Source organism: Canis lupus, chromosome 6 (genome assembly GCF_003254725.2).
Source record: "Canis lupus dingo isolate Sandy chromosome 6, ASM325472v2, whole genome shotgun sequence".
Lineage (NCBI taxonomy): Eukaryota > Metazoa > Chordata > Mammalia > Carnivora > Canidae > Canis > Canis lupus.
This window is the reverse complement of record NC_064248.1, coordinates 71463824-71486204: the sequence shown is the minus strand read 5'-3', so window position 1 is coordinate 71486204 and position 22381 is coordinate 71463824. Positions and strand designations below refer to the sequence as shown.

The 22381-nt window shown below is 46.8% G+C and overlaps 2 protein-coding genes across 4 annotated transcripts in view; one reads left to right on the top strand and one right to left on the bottom strand.

Moving 5' to 3' along the window:
- Positions 1-2234, bottom strand: part of CRYZ (crystallin zeta) — a 48376-nt gene extending 46142 nt beyond the window's left edge. The window contains exon 1 of one of the 2 annotated variants that reach the window (XM_025417972.3): positions 2107-2234. The gene's annotated coding sequence lies outside the window, so the exon portion shown is untranslated. The remainder of the gene's footprint in view (positions 1-2106) is intronic. The other variant, XM_025417971.3, reaches the window with a different exon arrangement.
- Positions 2207-18231, top strand: TYW3 (tRNA-yW synthesizing protein 3 homolog). 2 transcript variants are annotated; one of them, XM_049111785.1, is made up of 7 exons: positions 2207-2502; positions 3772-3891; positions 5695-5775; positions 7203-7301; positions 7519-7590; positions 9836-9969; positions 17672-18231. In XM_049111785.1, exons 1-7 carry the CDS (start codon positions 2266-2268, stop codon positions 17889-17891), a joined length of 963 nt encoding a protein of 320 aa, XP_048967742.1. In that variant the 5' UTR covers positions 2207-2265; the 3' UTR covers positions 17892-18231. The 2 variants fall into 2 exon arrangements, with proteins under 2 accessions (XP_048967742.1, XP_025273758.3); XM_025417973.3 differs by lacking the exon at positions 3772-3891 and having other exon boundaries at positions 2212-2502.
- Positions 18232-22381: the final 4150 nt, after the last annotated feature.

Genomic DNA, 22381 nt, shown 5'->3' with positions numbered 1-22381 from the left:
GGCACTGGGGGGGGGCGGGGGGCTGGGCGCCAGGGGGAGCGGGGTGCGCTCCGAGCTGGGCACTGGGGGGGGCGGGGGGTGCGCTCCGAGCTGGGCACTGGGGGGGGGCGCGGGGCTAGGCACCAGGGGGAGCCGGGTGCGCTCCGAGCTGGGCACTGGGGGGGGGCGCGGGGCTAGGCACCAGGGGGAGCGGGGTGCGCTCCGACCTGGGCACTGGCGGGGGCGGGGGGCTGGGCGCCAGGGGGAGCGGGGTGCGCTCCGAGCTGGGCACTGGGGGGGGGGGCGCGGGGCTAGGCACCAGGGGGAGCGGGGTGCGCTCCGAGCTGGGCACTGGGGGGGGGGCGCGGGTCTAGGCACCAGGGGGAGCCGGGTGCGCTCCGAGCTGGGCACTGGGGGGGGGCGCGGGGCTAGGCACCAGGGGGAGCGGGGTGCGCTCCGACCTGGGCACTGGCGGGGGCGGGGGGCTGGGCGCCAGGGGGAGCGGGGTGCGCTCCGAGCTGGGCACTGGGGGGGGGGGGGGGGCGCGGGGCTAGGCACCAGGGGGAGCGGGGTGCGCTCCGAGCTGGGCACTGGGGGGGGGCGCGGGGCTAGGCACCAGGGGGAGCGGGGTGCGCTCCGACCTGGGCACTGGCGGGGGCGGGGGGCTGGGCGCCAGGGGGAGCGGGGTGCGCTCCGAGCTGGGCACTGGGGGGGGGGGGGCGCGGGGCTAGGCACCAGGGGGAGCGGGGTGCGCTCCGAGCTGGGCACTGGGGGGGGGGGGCGCGGGTCTAGGCACCAGGGGGAGCCGGGTGCGCTCCGAGCTGGGCACTGGGGGGGGGCGCGGGGCTAGGCACCAGGGGGAGCGGGGTGCGCTCCGACCTGGGCACTGGCGGGGGCGGGGGGCTGGGCGCCAGGGGGAGCGGGGTGCGCTCCGAGCTGGGCACTGGGGGGGGGGGGGCGCGGGGCTAGGCACCAGGGGGAGCGGGGTGCGCTCCGAGCTGGGCACTGGGGGGGGGGCGCGGGTCTAGGCACCAGGGGGAGCCGGGTGCGCTCCGAGCTGGGCACTGGGGGGGGGCGCGGGGCTAGGCACCAGGGGGAGCGGGGTGCGCTCCGACCTGGGCACTGGCGGGGGCGGGGGGCTGGGCGCCAGGGGGAGCGGGGTGCGCTCCGAGCTGGGCACTGGGGGGGGGGGCGCGGGGCTAGGCACCAGGGGGAGCGGGGTGCGCTCCGAGCTGGGCACTGGGGGGGGGGCGGGGGGCTGGGCGCCAGGGGGAGCGGGGTGCGCTCCGACCTGGGCACTGGGAGGGGGCGCGGGGCTAGGCACCAGGGGGAGCCGGGTGCGCTCCGAGCTGGGCACTGGCGGGGGCGGGGGGCTGGGCGCCAGGGGAAGCGGGGTGCGCTCCGAGCTGGGCACTGGGGGGGGGGGGCGCGGGGCTGGGCGCCAGGGGGATCGGGGTGCACCCGGAGCTGAGCACTGGGGGTGGGGGGGGGCACGGGGCCCTGCGCCAGGAGGGGGGCCTGGAGCCTGGGGAGCGGGGCGCCTGTGGAAGGGCGCGGGGGAATGGGCAGGGCCTGGCGCCTGGAGGTTGCCGGGGGCCGTGTTTGGGAGGGGGCGCGGGCGCCTGGTGGGGGCGGGCGGGGTGCACTCGGAGCCGGGGACTGGTGGGGCGGGCCGGGGACCTGGGGGGGAGCGGGGTGCGCTCGGAGCGGGGCACTGGGGGAGGGCACCGGGCCATGTGCCAGGAGGGGGCGCGGGAGCCTGGCGGGGCGGGGTGCGCTCGGAGCGGGGCACTGGGGGGGACCTGGAGGGGTCGCGGGGGGGCGGGCGTCTGGGGGTAGCGGGGGGCGCTCGGAGCCGGGCACTGGGGGCGGGCGCTGCCGCGGGGACGGCCGAGCCCGGGGCCCGGCGGCGGGAGCAGGGCGCCTCTCGGAGGAGGCCGGGCTGGGAGGGCCTGGCGGCCGAGCAGCCTGCAGCCCCGCGGGGGCGCCCCCGGCCGGCAGCTGTCGCGGGCTCCGCGGGACACACGCGGGGCGGGCGCGTGACCGCAGCCGCGCTCGGCTGCTCCGGGGACGCGCGCAGGGCTCCCCCGCGGCCTCCACGGACGGGGACGTCCGCGCGGCACTTACCGGCTCCGGGGCGAGCTCCCGCCGCAGGGGGGACGGGCCTGGGTACTTAACCGGCCGGCCCCGCCTCGCCCGCGCCTGCCCCGCCCCCGGGGGCCCGGCGCCGCCCGGGGCGCGCGCCGACGAGGAGGTTTGGGCCTTCCCGGCCGCCGCCGCCGCAACATGGCGGCCCCCAGGGAGCGGCCAGGGCCGCGGTCCGCGCCGAGCCTCCGAGGCCTCCCCGGCACGGATCGCGCTGCAGAATTCGGGAGATGGAAGGCGCAGTGTCTGGGCCGCGCGGACCTCAGCCGGAAGGGCAGAGTGGACGAGGGTGCGGCGGGACTCGTGCAGCTGCTGAACGGGCGCGAGCAGTACTTCACCACCAGCTCCTGCGCCGGGCGCATCGTCCTCCTGGACGGGGTGAGGCCCCGCTTCCCGGCGGCGGCCCCGGGCTGCGCTCCGCGGGGTGCTCCGGGCGCCTAGGGTGCAGCGCAGAGGTGGAGCCGGGCCGGTGCCCTGGGGACCGAACGTGCCCGCCAACCCCGGTGCTGGCTCAGAAGCCGGGGATGGGGCGGCCCCTGCGCCCGACCAGACCCCGGGGGACGGCGACGCTGCAGTCCGTGGCTTTGGGGCCTGCCCCGCGGGGCGAGGCGCCTTCCTCCGCCGTGGCGCCGGGGACCCCGGACGGCCGCCCCCGGGAGTGGGGCGAGGGGGCTGGGAGCTGGGGGCTGGGGGGCCGGAGGCGGGGCTGCGGCCTGGGGCTTGGGGGCGGGGCCTGGGGGCTGGAGGCGGGGCTGGGGCTTGGGGGCGGGGCCTGGGGCTGGAGGCGGGGGTGCGGCCTGGGGCTAGGGGGCGGGGCCTGGGGGCTGGAGGCGGGGCTGGGGCTTGGGGGCGGGGCCTGGGGCTAGGGGCGGGGCCTGGGGGCTGGAGGCGGGGCTGGGGCTTGGGGGCGGGGCCTGGAGGCGGGGCTGCGGCCTGGGGCTAGGGGGCGGGGGCTGGGGCTTGGGGGCGGGGCCTGGAGGCGGGGCTGCGGCCTGGGGCTAGGGGGCGGGGCCTGGGGGCTGGAGGCGGGGCTGCGGCCTGGGGCTTGGGGGCGGGGCCTGGGGGCCGGAGGCGGGGCTGCGGCCTGGGGCTAGGGGGCGGGCCCTGGGGGGCGGGGCCTAGGACTGGGGGCGGGGCCGAGGGCTGGGTGCTGGGCGGGGGCGGGGGCCGGGGTCGGGGCCGCGCTGCCCCCAGCGGCCGGCTCGGTTAGTGCGGCGCCCGTCACTTACCTGTGGCCGCTGGGCGCTGGGGTGGGTCTGAGCTGGCGGCCGGGTCCCCAGGGTTTGCAGGGATGCTGCGTGGACCCCGGCTAACTGTGGGACTTCCTGGCTCTGTGGCTTCGGGAGGGTCACCTGAACTCGGCCCCCTCCCTGTTGCGTGAACTCGGGATCGTAGACCATCAGCTTCCTCGGGATTGCCGGGTACCTGGAGGCGCTTGGCGTCCCCTGGCCGTGTCCAGTGCGCTGCAGAAGTCACCTGCGTGTCAGTGTTAGGTCAGATTCAGTGCAGAGCATGAAAACACAGCACGCTCATAAACTCGCGTTCAGATTTAGATCATTTGCTGCCCCCCCCCCCAGCTTAGCAGGGCCTGTATATATATATATATATATTTTTTTTTTTAAGATTTATTTATTTATTTATTCATAGAGACACAGAGAGAGAGAGAGGGAGAGGCAGAGACACAGGCAGAGGGAGAAGCAGGCTCCATGCAGAGAACCCGACGTGGGACTCGATCCAGGGTCCCCAGGATCAGGCCCCGGGCTGCAGGCCTGTATATTTTTATATGGCCCCCACTGCATCCTAAGCTGGCACTAGCTGGGCTTGCTCTCTGCCTCCCCCTATTTCTACTGCCTTATTTTACCTGGATTTCTGTAGTGTTTTCCTAAGGCCACTCACCTACCTTCTCTGCCCCAAACTATGCTACATGCTGTTAACAGATTCACCTCCTTAAAGACAACTCTGTGCATGTCACTTACCTGTGCTGAAATCCTTTATTACATCAGAAAATCCAAACCCCTACTCTGATACACCTTCCAACCCTTCTGCTGCTCTCTTATTTCCTACATCTCCATGTTTATCCAATTACCCAAATATTATTTTTTCCTCTTGTATTTAACCTGCCTTTGCCCTTATTCATATTTACTTCTCCTGAAATGTTCCCCGCCCCCCATCTCTGTGTATTTGAGATGTGACTCCCAAAACCCTTTCATGGAAACACAGGCGGACAGGCCCACTTGTCACCACTGCTTCTTCTGAACTGCCTTAGGATTTTTTGAGAACCTCCTTTCATGTTATGTATATTATTTGTCTTCACTTAGCCTTATTTCAGAAAGGATTTGCATCAACTTACTTGAAAAGCAATACAAGAAGAAAAATTGAAAGTGGGAAAATCTGGATGAAGGAAGTATGGATAAGATGAAGCTACAGACAGCATTAGTTCCCAGACAGGCCCTCTAGGTTCTATAAATTTACTAGAAGTGGGTTAGCATCAGATCAGATCAGATCAATGCTCTAACATTTAGAGCAGCCAGCATAAGGTCCAATAAACGTCACAGAGGTCATTCAATGAAAGCAAACCAGTTATTTAGGACCAGCACAGCTCTTCCCCTTTCCAGAGCTAGACAGCCAAATCTCCTGTGAACTCATTGTAAAAAATAGTTACTTTGTAAAAATATAGGGATTTAAGAATAAGCCTGCTCTCCTACATCCTGTTTCCAGCCTCCCTGAGGGTAGGATCTGTTTATCCCGAGTCTAATAGAACTTTACAAATAAACATTTTTTTCAGTTAATAAACAAAAGATATGATGTGAAGGTATTGGCTTCTTGAAGCTTTGACTTTGCAGCCCTAGCTCTGCCCTTTGGGACTCTATATAGTCTGGCCCAGATCCTTTAGAGACTAGAGACATAGGGTGTGAACAGCTCACTTGTCAGTAAAAAGTAATAGGTCCTCTGTGGGATTGGGACAGTGCCTTCTTACAAAGGGAATTCCATGGTTTTTTGTTTTTAAATATTGTACAAGCCAAGGGGCACCTGGGTGGCTTATTCAATGGAGCATGTGACTTGATTTTGGATGAGGTCATGATCTTAGGGTCGTGGAGCCTGCTTAAGATTCTCTTTCCATCTCCCTCTGCCCAGTCCACCTCCCTACCCCCATCCCCAGCTCTTGTTGTGCTCTCTCCTCTCTCAATCTCTTTCTCTCTCTCTCTCTCTCACACACACACACACACACAAATATATATATATATATATATATATATATATATACACACACATATATATACACACATACATATAGTGCAAGCCAAATAAAACAGAGTGCAACTCAGGCCCGCAAGCATACAACCTCTTACAAGAATCTCTTTTCTCCTGACAAAATTACAACCATATTTCAGAAATACTAAAATATGTTTTTTGTTTTGGGTTAACTTTACCCAAAGCCTAGTGAATTGTTCTCAGTAATACTTAAAATTACTACTAATTAATTTAAGAAAGCTTACAATCATGCCAAGCATTGTATTTATTATTTGTATAAATATCACATGATTAAATTACATTTTTTTTATATTTCAGGGTATAAATGGTTTTGAAGTTCAAAAGCAAAACTGCTGCTGGCTACTGGTTACACACAAACCTTGCGTAAAGGATGATGTGGTAAGTTTTTATGTGTAAACAGAAATAAACTTGTAACTCATAACACATTAAATACATTTGAAAAGAATAAGACATTCAAGGTGATTTATGTGGATAATTACAATGACTGAAGATTAGAAAGCCTGAAGAGAATTATTACAGTGTTTTTCTTTATTTATAGGAGATAAAATATAAATATGTATATAAGCATTACTTATTGCTTAAGAAAACACATCCTCTTGGACATAGGGAGTGCATGGATGTTGGACACATATATAAATGGAAGATTTGACTTTCATTTCGACCATTCGATAACTCTGTAACCTGGAACAAATTATACAAGGAGAAAGGAGCTAGGAGAAAGGGATTAGTACTATCTGTATACTGCCAGCATACTGATAGAAATAAATTATGCATTACTTACCTGGATTGCTTCTTGTAAATCTTCCTATCTGTCCTGGGTTATTTAGTTTCAGAAATTAAAATCTTGAAATGAGTTCATGTAAGTCTGTATCATTCAGGCACTTTACCTGTTCAGGTGCTCAAATGTCTTAGGGTACTCACTCACTCTTCATCTCCTTCTGTGGGGACTGGTTCTTTCTGTGTAGTTGCCCTTGTCCTCTTCTGCTGCAGACAGTCTTTGTGTCAGGAAAGATAGCTGCCAGCAGCCCCAGCAGAAAAAGACTTCTTGCTGATAGTCAGATATCATTCCCAGAGGATCCTGAGTCATCCTGCGTGGATGAGAGGTCTTCCCCCTGAGATCAGTAATTTCTGCCAGTAGAGTGGAATACTGTCCTTCCTCAGACCTAGGCACTTGGCATGTCTGCTATTATGATAGCAGGAGTCATGAGTGATAGGGTCACGATTGGCAGTCCCACCGGAATCAAATGGTGTGAAGAAGAGAGAGGATACTGCCCAAGGATACGAGGTGGACAGAAATAACAACCGCCTCGTATGAATTCTAACTCAGACATACATGTGTCTCAAACTTCAATCTAATAACAAAGCATTTAAACAGAACTTTTATATCATATTCCTTTATTTTTTTTTAAGTAGGCTTTATGCCCCACATGGGGCTTGAACTCACGACCTCAGGATCGAGAGTCACGTCCTCTAGAGAATGAGCGAGCCCAACGCCCTCAGACCGTATTCCTTAATGAAAATCTGTTATGGAGTTACATAGTAGTTTACTTTTCAAGGTATGGCTGGAAAGAAAGACACAAGAGGTTTATGGGAGAACTAGAAATCAGGTCTTTGAAAAGAATAAGCAGATTAATCAGTTTTTGGAGAACGAGGACTGAGAAAGCAGAGTGAAAAGTTGTTGCAGAAAAAGGATGCTGGATGACTCTGAATGTTTCTGAGAAAAACTGAAGTTGCATATGGTAAAGGGTCACCAATGAAAAGGATCGTATATTGGTGTCTGATACCAATATTTTTCATTTGTTTAGATTGCGGCTCTGAAGAAAGCAAATGGCGATGCCATTTTGAAATTTGAACCACTTGTTCTTCATGTGCAGTGTCGACAGTTGCAGGATGCACAGATTCTGGTAAAATTGTATGATTATACTTGAATTTAGTATGTGGGTAGACTTGATTCTAAGCTTTAAATCTACCAAAAAAATAATGTGATATTAGTTTTTTAGTTGACTAGTTTTTTAATTTAATTATAGGTTTGGGGTGACATATGTTTCTGCAATTTGTAGAGCTAACCAGTTTATCTGATTAGCCAGATTATGAGAATTTAACCAATTCATTTTCTTACAGCATTCAGTGGCAATAGATTCTGGTTTCAGGAACTCTGGCATAACCGTGGGAAAGAGAGGAAAGACTATGTTGGTAAGATAACTTTTGACAAAAAACAATTCTTTGGGCATGAAGCGATTCATACTATTGAATAACTTCATTAGACTCCTCTGCTTCTAATCTCTCCCTCCTCAAACCTTCTTGCCATTCCCTTGCTCAGAAATCTTCAGTACCTTACTCTTTCCTACAGACAAGAATACGGAGTTCTTAGATTTGCATTTGAGCTCTTATTTTACAGAATCCTCCTCTGCTTACTTTCAGCCTGATTCCTAAATAGTCAAGACTCCATTTAATAAGCACCATGATATAGTGGAAAGAATCATAGGCAGGGGGTCTAAAGTCCTCTACACGGATACTGGCTGCACCACAGCCATGCTGTATGAACTTGGGGAAGCTCCTTAATCCCTCAGGTCTGACTTTCCTTGGCCATATCAGGAGTCCGGCAAACTACTGTGCGGGGGCCAAGTCCAGTCCACGGAAGGTCAAATCCCACTACTCTCACTTGGTAAATTACTATCACAGGTTGCTTTTGTGCTACGGTGGTAAAACTGGGCAGTTGTGACAGATAACATATGGCCGCAAAGTCAGAAATATTTACTCTCTATCCTTTTACCAAAAAAGTTTGCCAGCACTGGACTAGATGATCTTTACAGCCCTTTCTAAGCCTCCAGCTGAGTCCTTTCCTGGCCAAGTCAGCGCCTAGTGATTTTGCCCTGTTCTGATCTGTGGTATTTACTATTTGTAAAGGTATATGTTCTTTGCTTTTGGCCTATTTCAGGTTTTCTCCGATGCTGGCTCCCTCGACTTTTCCTATTTTCCATTTATTTTTTAACAAATTGCTCATTCCTCGTATAGAGATGGCTTACAAAAGAAGATACCTACAAAAAAGCGTACCTAGATAGAAAGTCAAAGCACACAGTACTGATTTGTGTCCCTCTCCTTCCCCTACACTCCATCTGGTAGCCCAAGCAAGAAAGAACCATTCGTTCGCTTTCCATTCCTTTGCCTTCTACATTCAGTTACACATCCTGTCACATCTGCCTCTAACTTCCTAACGCCCAGCTCCACCTTTCCTCTCCCTCTGTCCCTGCCTCTACTTAAGCCATCATGGTCCCTCCCCTCGGTCTTTACAGTGGTCTCCGACTGGTCTTCGGGCTACCCATCCTCTCCTTCGGTGCCCCTAAGCCAACACTATCTGAATCCCCCTTTTAGAAAAGTCAGGGTCTCCCTATATTTCCCTTGGTATTCAAGGCCTTACCCTAACTATTTTCCATTTACCTTATTCATGCTCATCTCCTGCTAGCATACTTATGCTCCAGCCAGAGAGAAAACTATTAGTTATTTCCCAAATGTATCATGTTCTTTCATGTCTCCATGACTATAGGTAACTCATTTTCTGGCTGGAATGTCCCCTGACCCCATTCTTACATTGCACTTAAAAAAATCCTAACTCAAATGCTATCTTTCCCATAAAGCCGAGGCATGAGTCCCAACTAGTTGTTCCTCTTCCACAGTTCCTTAGCCCCGCGTGGGTGTATATATGTACGTGTACGTGTCTATCTCTTTCCTGGCGTAGGACCTATGTTGTGATTCTTTGTTCACTTGTTTATTTCCTGTTTTAAAATGTTGGCTCTTAAAGGCAGGGATCATATTATATTTATCTTGTGTCTTCCCACCTCAGTAAAAGTCCACTGAAAGAAGTTGTATCTCTCCTAATAGTTTTCATCGCTGGTTCTTAACCTGTTTGCACTGTTTGGATTTACTTGGAACACATTGACTGTTTCAGGAACAGGTTCACTAAGATGGGCGACCCTAAAGCATGGAGAAAGCAGCCACTTCGTGAGATAGAACAGGCACGGCTTATTCTTACAGCCACACACTCTGCTCAGGCAGCAGTGAGTGGCTCTTCCGCAGCCAGTCCCCTTCGATTTTCCCTTGAAGCTTTTGTTGAGCTTGCATTTATTTCTTCTCTTTAACTAGTGTATTAAAGCTTTCTAGGCTTTAGTGAGACTGAAACTTAAACAGTGATGGGATTTTTCAGAGAAGATCTGCTTCTCTGAAAGACAATGTGTAGAATGACTTTCTTAAGAAATAACTTCATGTGATGGGAAACCCTAATCTTCAGTTCCGCTGTGTTTAGCTAAAGGATATTAAAGCGTCAAATCCTGTAATAGAACCAAACTATGTTTAAACACAGCCCTGACTGGGACTTGTCTGTAGTTATCTTCAGTGTCTCTAGTACATAAGTGATCATATCTAAGTCGTTTGTTCCCTGTAGGCTGTCCGGAGCACCCATGGCTTAGAAGTTCCATTAAGCCATAAGGGAAAACTGATGGTGACCGAGGAATATATCGACTTCCTGTTAAAGATAGCAAATCAAAAGATGGAGGAAAACAAGAAGAGGATTGAAAGGTATAGTAATTGGATATTTCTGTCTTACTCTTATCTATCTAGGTCATCTTTGAAAATATCGATACACGCCATCTTCAGTTTATACTCCCAACTGCTTTTGTATTTGTAGTCTTATCACAGATAATAAAAAAAAGGATCAAAGTAATAGATGAGAGTAGCCCAGACTGTAACGGGTACTACGTGGCGTGTAAAGGGGAAGCGCCGTGGAGGACAGCGGGACAGGACTGCCGGCAGCCGGCCTAAAGGAGAGAAACCTAATCCCTCCGGTAAGAGAGCCCAACGGCGGTGACAGGGACCCGGTGACGGGGACCGTAACTGATCAAGTTGAAGGCAGCCAGGAAGCGGTGCACTCCCGCCTGGATGTGATCCACTGGACAGTATCAAGAATCTCCTTTTGGGGAGAGCAACCTGGTTAATTTTAACGTAATAAATATTTTACATACGCGGCTGGTTCGTATGGATTGGATCTAGAATTGCCGTAATTGTCCCAGGAGGAAGGATTGTGGCTGTCAATTCACATCTCTCTACTTCTCTTCTCCTTTAACTTTACCTCCTCTCACATTACTTTCTTTTCAACTTTTTCATAAAAATAAGAGTTTTTGACATAAAGAAGTGACTATAGTGTTGCCTTTCTTATATGAAAGCGAGGCCAGCAATCTACCATCAGCAAGACGTATGCCCCCGAGTTCTTCGAGGAGTAACGGCCGACGTGTTGTCATTTCCCCTTCTCCCCATCCCCTTGCCTACCTCACAACCAGTCAGTCACTGCCCAAGTAATTCTTAAATCGTTCTCTTCCCATCTGTACTTGTCACACTCTTTATTCCACACCTGCAATAGCCTTGTTACCTGTCTCATAATAGAAGGTTTCTAGCGTGTCTCTGCCTCGCCATACTCTGTATCACCTTCCGAATCCTGTCTGTAAAGTGCAGAGAAATCCTATTATTTAACTTGCCTGCTTAAAATTCTTTAATACCTACTTTTTTTTTTTTTTTTGAGGTAGCTAAGGCTATCAGCGCCAGTGGTAGCAGTATACGATGGTGGGAAGAGGTAGAAATTTGGCTCCAGGAGCAGAACTGAGTTTGACTCCAGCTTCCACCACAACTTACTCAACTCTCTTGATGTCACTTTTCTTCTCTCTAACTTGGGAGATGTACATATCTTAAATAACAACTTTAGCATACATTAAACAGCATCTACCTAATGACCGGCCCTATCCCTGTCACGTCATGGATTCTCAGGGTAGGGTAGCTCTTTTCCTCCTCTATTGGCACATACAGAAAATAAACCTGTGATCACGTCGGTACCACCGTCCGGGCTCTCTTAACGAGGACTTCTCATTTCAGCCACAGAATTCACAAAATTATTCAAGTGACTGTTTCTCAGTTCTTTCAACAATGGTCTACATTTTCCATTCTAGATACATGGGAGAGACATTAACTCATTATATACATTGGATTTCTTAGGGCATGAGAGCTTAATTTTCCAGTAGGAAGGACCCTGGTTGAAAACCGCTGTGGGGTGACCTGGCTACAAGGTGCTTTGAGCAAACATTCTGAATGAAGTGACAATATCCAGTAAGTGCTGAGGAGCACCCAGCCGCTTCACCAGACTACAGAGTCTGAACTACATGTAGGTACTTACAGTAACATTCCACAAGTTGACTACATTTCTTAGACTGTATTCCAGTGAGGCTCTTTGCTAAAATATAGGAAGTAACAAATCAGTTTCTCTGTTTCCTTACTTGAATTTCAACAAGATTATAAATATAGCCCAAGAGCAACTAACTATACACCTGGTGAAGTTAATTGAGCCACGTTCACTAACTATAAAATCAAATTATACTTTAAATCCATTGACTCAAAAATATGTTTTGAGATTATAGTGTGCATGCTGCTATCAAGAGAGCCATGCTCATCATATAAAATCAGGGAAAAATTAAAGAAGGGTAAAAAGTGTCTTAAGATACTGATTAGAAGATTACATGTGAATTCAGAAAGGGGGAACAAATTAGAAAGCTCCCTTGGGAACAGCTGTACTTTCAACCAAATGCAGAAAAAAAGTTACCCTTCTGATGTGGAAAAGTGAAAAAAATAAACATTGGAGGTGATAAGTTCTGCAGTCAGACCTTGAGTACTAAAAATGGGTTCGTCATAGGACCAAAGTTTCACAATTCAAATAACTATGGTAGAATTTTTAAAAGTCAAATCCTGATGAGTCACATTTCAGCAATAAATGATCTACGGGCAGCCTGGGTGGCTCAGGGGTTTAGCGCCACCTTCAGCCCAGGGCGTGATCCTGGAGACCCGGGATCAAGTCCTACGTCGGGCTCCCTGCATGGAGCCTGCTTCTCCCTCTGCCTGTGTCTCTGCCTCTCTCTCTCTCTCTCTCTCTCTCTTTTTGTCTCTCATGAATAAATAAATAAAATCTTAAAAAAAAAGAAAAGAAATGAAATGATCTAGGAACATAAAAATCAGAGTTAAATGGTAAAATGTTCTTAATATAAAAAAGGTCTTGTTTCTGTAAAACAATTCCCAAGGCCACTTGTTAGTGGGAAGAATAAAATAAATTTATATATAATGATTTCCAGGTAAAAAATACGAAAGTTTGGAGATCTATTTACCAATTATAAGAAGGAGGCTATCTTTGGACCTGTTAATAAGAGATCAGGACTGACTTGGGTCAGATGAAACCACACATTTGACTATGAGCAAAACGAAATTAGCCATGTTCTGTGTTCCTCTCTTCACTAACTTGTAGTAAGAAAATGCTAAGAGTAAAGGGGCTGAATCAGTTGGCATATAATACTGTTGGTAAAGCAAAATGGACAGAAAAAGTTAATGAACCTATTTCCAATGGTTGGTGGGTTTTTATTAAACTCTTCTTATTTTTTATGGTAAAATATATATGACATAAAATTGGCCATTTTAACCATATATTTCAATAGCATTATGTACACTCACATGTAACGCAGCCCCCACCATCGCCACTGTCCATCTTGAGAACCTTTTTGTCATCCAGACTCCCAGCCTCTGGTAACCACTATTCTATTTTCTGTTACTATGAGCTGGTCTGTTCTAGGTCCCTCAGGTAAGTGCAATCATACTGTACTTGCCCTTTCGTGTCGGCGTATTTCACTTGTGTACCATCTTCAGAGTGTATCCATGTTGTAGCAAGTATCACAATTCTTTTTAAGGCTAAATAATACTCCATTGTATCTATATACCACATTTTATTTATCCATTCATTCATCAATGGACATTTGGGATTTCTTCATCTTTAAGTCATTGTGACTAATGCTGCCATGAACATATGTGTACAAATGTCTGAGTCCTGCTTTCCGTTCTTTTGGGCATATACCCAGAAGTGGAATTGCCAGGTCGTATGGTAGCTCTGTGTTTAATTCTTTGAAGGACCGCCATGCGGTTTTATATTCCCACCAGCAACGCACAAGGGTCCCCTTTTCTCAGCACCTTTGCCAACACTTGTTTCTTGTGTTTTTTTTTTTTTTTTTTTTTTTGAGGATTGCTATCCTGACAGGTGTGAGATGGTATCTCTGTGGTTCTGATTTGTGTTTCCTTGATGGTTCATGACATGGAGCATTTTTTCATACACCTGTGGGGAGGTATATGAAACTATCACTTTGCTGCTTTCCTTCCTGCTTGTGGTAGCTTCCTCCTTAGCTTCCTTCTGGATTCTCCTTATGATTCTGTCTCTTGGTTAATTATTGTTCTCTAAGGTACCGTTCCTTGGCCCATTGCTTCAGCTACATCCCCACATAGCGATAGGTCTTCCAAATCTCTCTCAAGTCCTGAGCCTACATATCCAATAACTTTTTGAACATATCTAATTAGAATACTCATCAGCCTTTCCTGATTAGCTTTCTTGTCCTAGTCTCAACCCTATCTCCATTTCTTTCCTTGGTTCAGATTCTTATTGTCAGTATCGTTACAGTTTATATTCCTCAGTGCAAAACAGAAATATGAACCATATTGAATTACATTAATTGTATGTATATCCTTTTTATTCCTACTGCAGTGTGCTCACATTGAAAATAGGACTGACTTCTCCCTGCCACCAACCATACACATTCACGCTTTAAGTGTTTCTTATCCCAAAACCTAACCTAGTGTCCAGCTCATAGTAGAGAACTAGTACATGTTTCTTGAATTAATAATAAACCATAAAGGGACTTAGAAGCTAACCCATTAAGTTGAGTTCCCCAAAGTCATTGACAGTTTCTTATTTCTTATTTATATTTTCTGAGTGGCTAGCATGAGAATAGTGCTTAATAAATGTTCGCTACATTTGGTAACTGACTTTTTCCATCAATAGTGCTACTTGCAAGGCTTCAAAGTAGATTATTCCGGAGGACGTGTAAGATGACTTTGAGATAAGAGCGAGTGGGTGTAGGTTTTTACGCCATAGTCCAGGTGAGAAGGAACAGGAGCTTGAATAGCAAGATGAATGGGACTGATAGTGCAGAATGTAAACCGGACATGGGGACAGCCTAGAAATGGGGGTAGAAAGTAGGAGGGGGCAAGGATAACAGATGTCTGAGACTCCTCGTAGTCACTAGTCTTATTTTTAACAACAGAACTAAAGCAGGTAAAAAATAAGTCACACATTTCCCTATGTATTTAAGATCAAAGAAATAAATGATATAAAACACATAGTTTATTTTTGTACAGTTCCCCCTTGGATATTTAGTCCCCTCATTTTTTCCTCTCCCCTACCTTGCCAGCTTCAGTCCATCGTTGCAATTCAGCCCCAGCATTGGGTTGTTTTCCAAGGAGCATTTCATGATCTCACTTGAAGCAGGGTTCCCCCAGGGGGCGGGCCCCAACTTTGTCTGGTCTTTCTCAGGGCATGCTGAATGTGTCTTTACAGTTCTGCAGCTCCCATTAAATACTGAGCCTGAGGGCACGACCAGGTCTTTTACCTCTCTTTCCACCGCCTGGCACAGGCTCTGTCACATACCTGTTTTTTAATAAAAATGCTAGAGTTTGGGATCCCTGGGTGGCGCAGCGGTTTGGCGCCTGCCTTTGGCCCAGGGCGCGATCCTGGAGACCCGGGATCAAATCCCACGTCAGGCTCCTGGTGCATGGAGCCTGCTTCTCCCTCTGCCTGTGTCTCTGCCTCTCTCTCTCTCTCTCTCTCTCTCTCTGTGTGTGTGTGTGTGACTATCATGAATAAATTTAAAAAAAAAAAATGCTAGAGTTTAATCAAGGTAAAATCTAAATACGTATATATGAAAATAGCCTTATTTGTTATTTGTGAATAATGGAAGCCTAAAAGGGTATGCAATTGTGCCTAGATCTCATTATTTTTATGTTCCTATTTCAGAAATCAGAGAAATATCATATATTTTTGCAAGTGGTCCTCTAACTGACCTGAAAAACAAGAATTCATTTTCCTAGGGCTGCTCTAAAAAGTTCTGTCTGGAAGAGAATGAAGTACAAGTTGCCCTGGGGCATGATGCTCTTGACTGCAGAAGTAGAGAAACTGAAGACAATTTGATTTTCTTTGGGGTTGGGGAAGACCATTGCCTGTGCACACCTTTCTTTTTATATTCTGAGTTCTTTTTGTTGCCTGTGAGAGCTGAGAAAATCGCACTTTAAGAATTCATGGAGAGCATGTAATTGCAGAACAAATTTCTGACTTCTTGAGAAAGATCGTTTTGCAAAGAACCTTTTTTTTTTTTTTTTTTTTTTTTTGCAAAGAACCTTTTAAAAATTCCCATTAAAAAGGACAAGGAAAAAGTATTTGAAGGAATTATTCTTGGCTTTCAGACAACAGGGTCTTTGTTCCATTTTACCAGTTGTTTTTGGGTACCCCAAAGATGTAGCTTTGAACCCTTAGGTTCTTTAGTGGAAGATTAAAGTAAGGCACCTATTCCTCTTTAATTACTTTTTTTAATGTGATTGACAAAATACTTTACATGAGCTATTAATTCTCTGTGGTCATAAAAGAGCAATTTAATCTTTAATTTCCTAGGAATAAAGTATAATCCAGAAAAAAGACTTGGTTATCTGAGTCTAAAGTTCAGGGTTGGGAGGGGGACGGTAGGAAATGAAGTTGCACATCACAGATGGCCTCTTATGAGGTCAAATAGGGGCACTTCACAGCATTTGATGGCATGAATTTTTGGACTTCGCTGTTTTGTGTAAGTCATGCTACTGGGTCATTTTGTTGATATTCCAAATAGGCAGTGTGGAAGATGAAAGAAAGCCAGTCATTGACATCACCTGGGATGATGGTAGGACCTGGAGAGAAAGATCATGCCAAGTGTAGGGGTTTCCATGAATGTAAGAGACTGAACAAAATATTGGTAGATGGCATGAGGGGCAGCTAAAGGAGTTCGGTCTGGCGAAGCCTTGGTGAGCAAGCTAAATTCTGACATCTCAACTCTGCGTCAAGTGGGATACAGAAAAATAAGCATCTCCACTTGAGAGGAACGCAGAGCAGATGGTGTCTCTGCGGGGACCAGGTTTCAGTTAAGCGAGGATGGGGCGGTGTGCATTAAATTAAAAGGTTGTTACCACAGAACAGGATCTAAGAAGTCACCAATCAGTATTTTTCAAAACCTTTTGCTGTGCCTCCTACTATTATGTTTATCTTCATACTGTTACTTCCCCCTTGAGATTGATTTATTCACTGAGGAAATGTCTGTTGAGCACCTAGTATCTGCCAAGCACGGTGCTGGGTATCAAGGTATACATGAGTGGTGAGTCCTTGAAATATGGACAGGATATGTTGTGATCAGGTCAGGTGTGCATTAGAATTGTGTGGAATATTTGGAAGCAGATGAATATCTTGGGTTTTTTTTTTTAGGGGAGTTTCAGAGTCTTTACAAGTAGAACTTAGCCTGGTTATTGAATTAAAGAAAGAAGAAAATTGGTCCAAACAGCAATCTATTCAGTAGGTGTCAAAAATTCTGTGACACTTTGCCATTATAATAGAATATACGGGCATGATGAGATCCTCACAGTGGCAAGGGAGGTCTCAGCGTCCGGATGACTACACTTGGGGATCTAGGATATGATATCCATACTCACCTTTTTGTTCAGTGGTTATTTATTCACTTACTTTTACCGAGTGTGTCAGCATTGTACTACTTGCTAAGGATATCTTTTTATTTTATTTTATGATAAAAAAATGTTTTCAATAAATACTAAATTTGATAAAACAATGTAAAAGTATAATAATTCTGTAAAAGTAAGTATATGGGTACATGTATAAATACATTAATTCAGAATACATTGATAAATTAGAAAGAATAAAAATACCGAGAGGTTATTTCTAGATAGTTCTGTAGAGGTAGTCCGTATTTGTAACCTCATATTTTTGCTGAATTCTCTAAAGTGAGATTTTATTACGTTTATGATTTTTTATAAAGAAAAATAATTTCTCTATTTTTACCGTTTTGTTTGACTCCTACATCTGGAATAGAAATTGAGAGATAGATTACAGATTGTCAAGAGATGTTTCCAACCCAATTTTCAGCAGTGTTCTCGAAGAACTGAAAACACATCTCCCTAAATGATCATATAAAAGCAAGAAGCATATTATTTCTCCAATTCAGTTTATATTTTAAGATTTATATGAAACACTATCAAATTTATATAATTTATAACCTCTGGATGTATTTCAGTCCTTCTGTTTGAAAACACAGATATGACAGTAGTACTTATCTCTCTGCAGGTTTTACAACTGCCTACAACATGCTTTGGAAAAAGAAACTATTACTAACTCACATGCAAAAGAGAAAATCAAAGACAAAAATAATTCATCATATACTCATAAGAAGAAGAGAAACCCAGAAGCAGCATGTGGCAAATGTATTACTGAAGAAAACGCTAAAGAATGTGAAAATGATGATGACCCAGGAATGAGTGTTACCATCTTCCCTGAAGATTACTAAGATTCAGTCTTGGTAGAATAATGTGTCTAATAGACATTACAGAGCTGCTCTTTATAAGAGTACTTCAGTTTCTTGAGTGTATGAGCCACTCAGAAACCCAAGATTTCTTCTGTCTGTATATTTTAGAGAAATCCTGAACTTTTAAAAATAACTGTATAATATTTGCTCATTAGATACCATCTGCTTTAGTCACATAGAGATTCATTGCAAAAATAAAATGAACTTCTTAATGCCTCTTTTTTAAGTTTCAACTTCTACTTCTGCAAAACAAAATTGTAATACTCTTTCAAGGGAACCTTGACATTAGAAATGTTTGAGTAAAAATCATCACAACACTTAATTTCGTTTTTCACTTTGAAATCTCCAGCCTTTAAAAGGGGATGAGTTTGCTTTTTGTTGCCGTGATGTCCGGTAAGAAGTCCTTCCCTTTTTTTTGACCTTGTGGAGAAAACAACTGATAACGCTTTTTGTTCAGGACAAAATACGTGAACCTTCTTTTCTCGTTATTTCTCACAAACCAGAGCTTGCCACTGGCACAGTCCCTGCCACACAGGTAGGCTTGGGTATTTCACTAAACCTGGTCAGAAATGGTGACTTAAGACCTGGGAATCTTTATAGCATTCTTATATACTTTTTTGCAAAATTTCAAGGACTCAAAAGACTTGGGTTTGAGTTCTTAACGGTTGTATAGAAATTGGGAGGCAGGGGTGGTCCTTGAACAAATCACAGAATTTTCAAGGCCTTCCATTTCCTCTTCAGCATAATAGTTCTGACATCTGCTGTGTTGACATAACAGGAGTGCTGACAGCATCACGTTAAATAAAAATAAGAAAGTTACTAATAGACTTTTGCATATGTTACTGTTTCTCATTTTCATTATAAAATGATGCTTTCATACTGTGTTTTCAGAAAATATCAAATAAAAGAGAAATCACTAGTTGATCTCAGAACTAATAAATGCTAAGATAATATTACCAGAATGTCGGGACGCCTGGGTGGCTCAGTGGTTGAGCATCTGCCTTTGGCCCAGGGTGTGATCCCGGAGTCCTGGGATCGAGTCCCACGTCGGGCTCCCTGCATGGAGCCTGCTTCTCCCTCTGCCTGGGTCTCTTGCCTCTCTCTCTCGCTCTCTCTCTCTCATGAACAAATAAATAAAATCTTAAAAAAAAAAATTACCAGAATGTCAAGAAAAAAATTAGACAAGATAGTAAACATTGTGATTTGGCATTTCCTAATATTTTCACAATTTATCCAAGTTTTTATGTAGATCATGTTTAGATTGGCCTTGCAGATGCTTGCCCTCTGACACACCATTTCACACTCCCATTTTTCAAATAGACGGACTTCAAAAATATCTTATCTCTAAATAAATTAATCCGGATGATGTCCAAGGAGTTTTAAAGTTACTGAGAGATTTTTCTTCCCTCCCTTTTTTCTATCGCATCCCTGAACTGCTCTCTTTTAGGCCTTTATAATAAGATGCTGTTACTTTTCTAATCTCTATTAGCATCCCCACAACATTTAGGAAGCGTTCCAACACAACCTCCTCTTCCACATTCCAGAAAGAAGGTCCTTTGAGTTCTCAATCCCCTTGCTGCCCTGCAGCATTTGGTGCTGTTAATCACCTTGCGCCCAGGGGCCTCCCAAATGCTTTCTTCTAAATCATTTCCCTGATTATGGCAAATCCTTCTCAGTTCTTTTTCTCTCCAACCTTTTAACAGTTCTCAACATTCACTGCGCTTTAGAATCATCTTTAGAACTTTGGAAAAATACAGAAAGCATCTGAGACTCTCCGGGGAGGGACAGTAAGCATGTGTATTTTCTTTTTTTAAACTACCAAGTTGTTCTCTCGTCGTAAACCAAAGGGCAACAACATGTGGGCACTCCCTTATTTCTGTCTTTGGTTTTCTTGCCTTTCTCTCTTCGCCCCAGCCACCTCACCCACTGCAGCAGCTCTGACCTCTGAGAACAAGAACTCCCACCTCCCGCCGGGCCCTGCCCATCTGCTAAGCTCCAGCTACTACAGGGCTTCTGCAGTTCAGCTGTTACTCTCTAAATTTTCTCTGGTTACATGGTTTCCTGGTTTCTGGGCTAAAGAGGGCTTTTACCAGGACTAGTTTTGGGGGTTGGGTTTTGTTGTTTTGGTTTGGGGTTTTTTGTTTTTTGTTTTTGGTTTTTTGTTTTTTTGTCTGAGCCCACTGGGATTTCTGGGTCCTGGCTTTTCCAGTCACCAATCCAGGGTATGTAAGGGCTGAAGAAACCCCAGAGAGCTTACCACTGTGCTGTTGTTTAGGTCCCGGCATGCCTAGCTGGTCCACCTTCCCCTCTTCACCTTTCAGTCTTCTTATGTTTCTGTTATATATAATGTCCAGAGTTTTTAGTTACTCTTAGTAGACGGAATGGGAAAAAGTGTATTTACTCCATCTTCCAGGATTATTAAATCATTGGTAATATCATCTTGTTGGGATATTTTTGGCACCTCTGGAATTTATCCAGACAGCAACCCCTTTATTTAGTGCTGTGCCCCATCTCCCAGCTCATATGCTTTGCTGCTCTAGCTCTAGGTTTCTGGAGCCTCTCTATGAGAAAGAAAAAGCCTGGAAGTCTGTTTGCTATCCACCTCCCACCCTGCCACATACACACCCACTGTCTCGTGGCCAATAATGACAAGTGCAGAGCTTCAAAAGGCAACTCTGTTGCCCAGACATGGGATAAACCTGGAGATGCAATTGCCATTTAAGCTCCCAGCAGTGTCAGGCTGAGGCTGGGACTGCACCTGAATCCTATCATGTTTTTCCATTTCCTAACCTGTTTCCCCTGGGAGCACCTGCTTAATAAATCCCTTGCACTAGAACGGTGTCTTCTGCAAGAACCTAACCTAAGACGGGTATTGCCATGACTTTGGATCTATTTTTTTTTTTAAGTGATGGCATATTGTTTATTGTAAAGAGTTGATGTCTTACTATGTTAGAAATTATGTCATTGGTAGTGATTAAAGTTATGTAAACATGATGCAAATAAACGTATGTTAAGCACATAGTTTTGAAAATTATTTGGGGGGGAGTATCTGACCAACAATTTTTGAAGATCACTTTTTCAAAAAAATTATTTACTTGAGAGAGAGAGCAAGAGGAGAGGCAGAAGGGGAGGAAGAAGAGAAGAATCTTAGACTCTGTGCTCAGTGCAGAGCCCGACACAGGGCAGGACTCCGTCTCACCACCCTGAGGCTGACCTGAGCTGAAACTAAGAGTCACACGCTTAACCGACTGGGCCACCCAGGTGCCCCAAGGATCGCCTCTATAATACATACCGTTGTAAGATCCTAGAGGCAGGAATAATTGATTCTAGGTGAGAGAGCACTAGAAATCCAATTCAAGAGGATGCCATTTTGCTTAGGTCTTTTATTTTTTTTAATTTTTATTTATTTATGATAGTCACACAGAGAGAGAGAGAGGCAGAGACACAGGCAGAGGGAGAAGCAGGCTCCATGCACCGGGAGCCCGACGTGGGATTCCATCCCGGGTCTCCAGGATCGCGCCCTGGGCCAAAGGCAGGCGCCAAACCGCTGCGCCACCCAGGGATCCCTGCTTAGGTCTTAAATGTCAAGAATCGAGTTCAGTTGACTGAAAAAAAAATCCAAGAAAAACTCTTGCAGACAGAAAGAAGGTGCAACGTAAGTGAGGCACCAAACAGCATGGTATATTCAGTGATGGTGAATATTCCAGAAAAGCTGAAAGGCAATAATATATGGCATGAAACGAGTCAAGTTGGTTAAAGCCCAAATGTGAAGGGCCTTGCCGTCCACCATGGACACAGACCCGTGTCGCTTAACGTGACTGTGCGTTAGAAATGCCCAGGCTAGCAGTGGCTGGGGGTGGGGGTGGGGGGCGCTTTTTAGAACCCTGACTCCTAGACTTTGCTCGAGATCTTTCAAGCCAGAATCTTCAACATGGAGTCCAGGAATCTATTTTTTAAGCTCCTCCAAGTGATCATGACAAAATCAGCCCAAATCAGCCCAATGCTTTTTTGAATCGACTGGTAACAGACTTAATCCTGAAGGCACTAGAGAGAAATTAAAGGTTTTTTTAAGGAAAAAAAAATAATAACATGATTAGACGTTGCAATGTACCTATGTCACAGATTTCGTGTACATACATTACAGGAGGGTAAGCAGGAGGTTCCAATATATTGATTAAGTCACCGTCCTTATCCTTAGGTCTAGAGCCAGGAGGGATGACAACACGTACAGCTGTGCAATTGGAACTCTGTTCAGCTCCAGGCGGGGACATTCCCCACAGATGACAATACGAATGGCACCCCTTAAAGGTATGCAGTGCACATTCTTATGTACTAACATACACAGCAGTCCCGCCAAAAGGGAATTTGGGCAGGAAAGAAGTCTTATGGTCTCAGAATGTCTGGAACATTTCTTCTAATTTAATGAATAAAATGTGGAAATACCTGCCAGTAGGTAGATGGAAAGAGAAGAG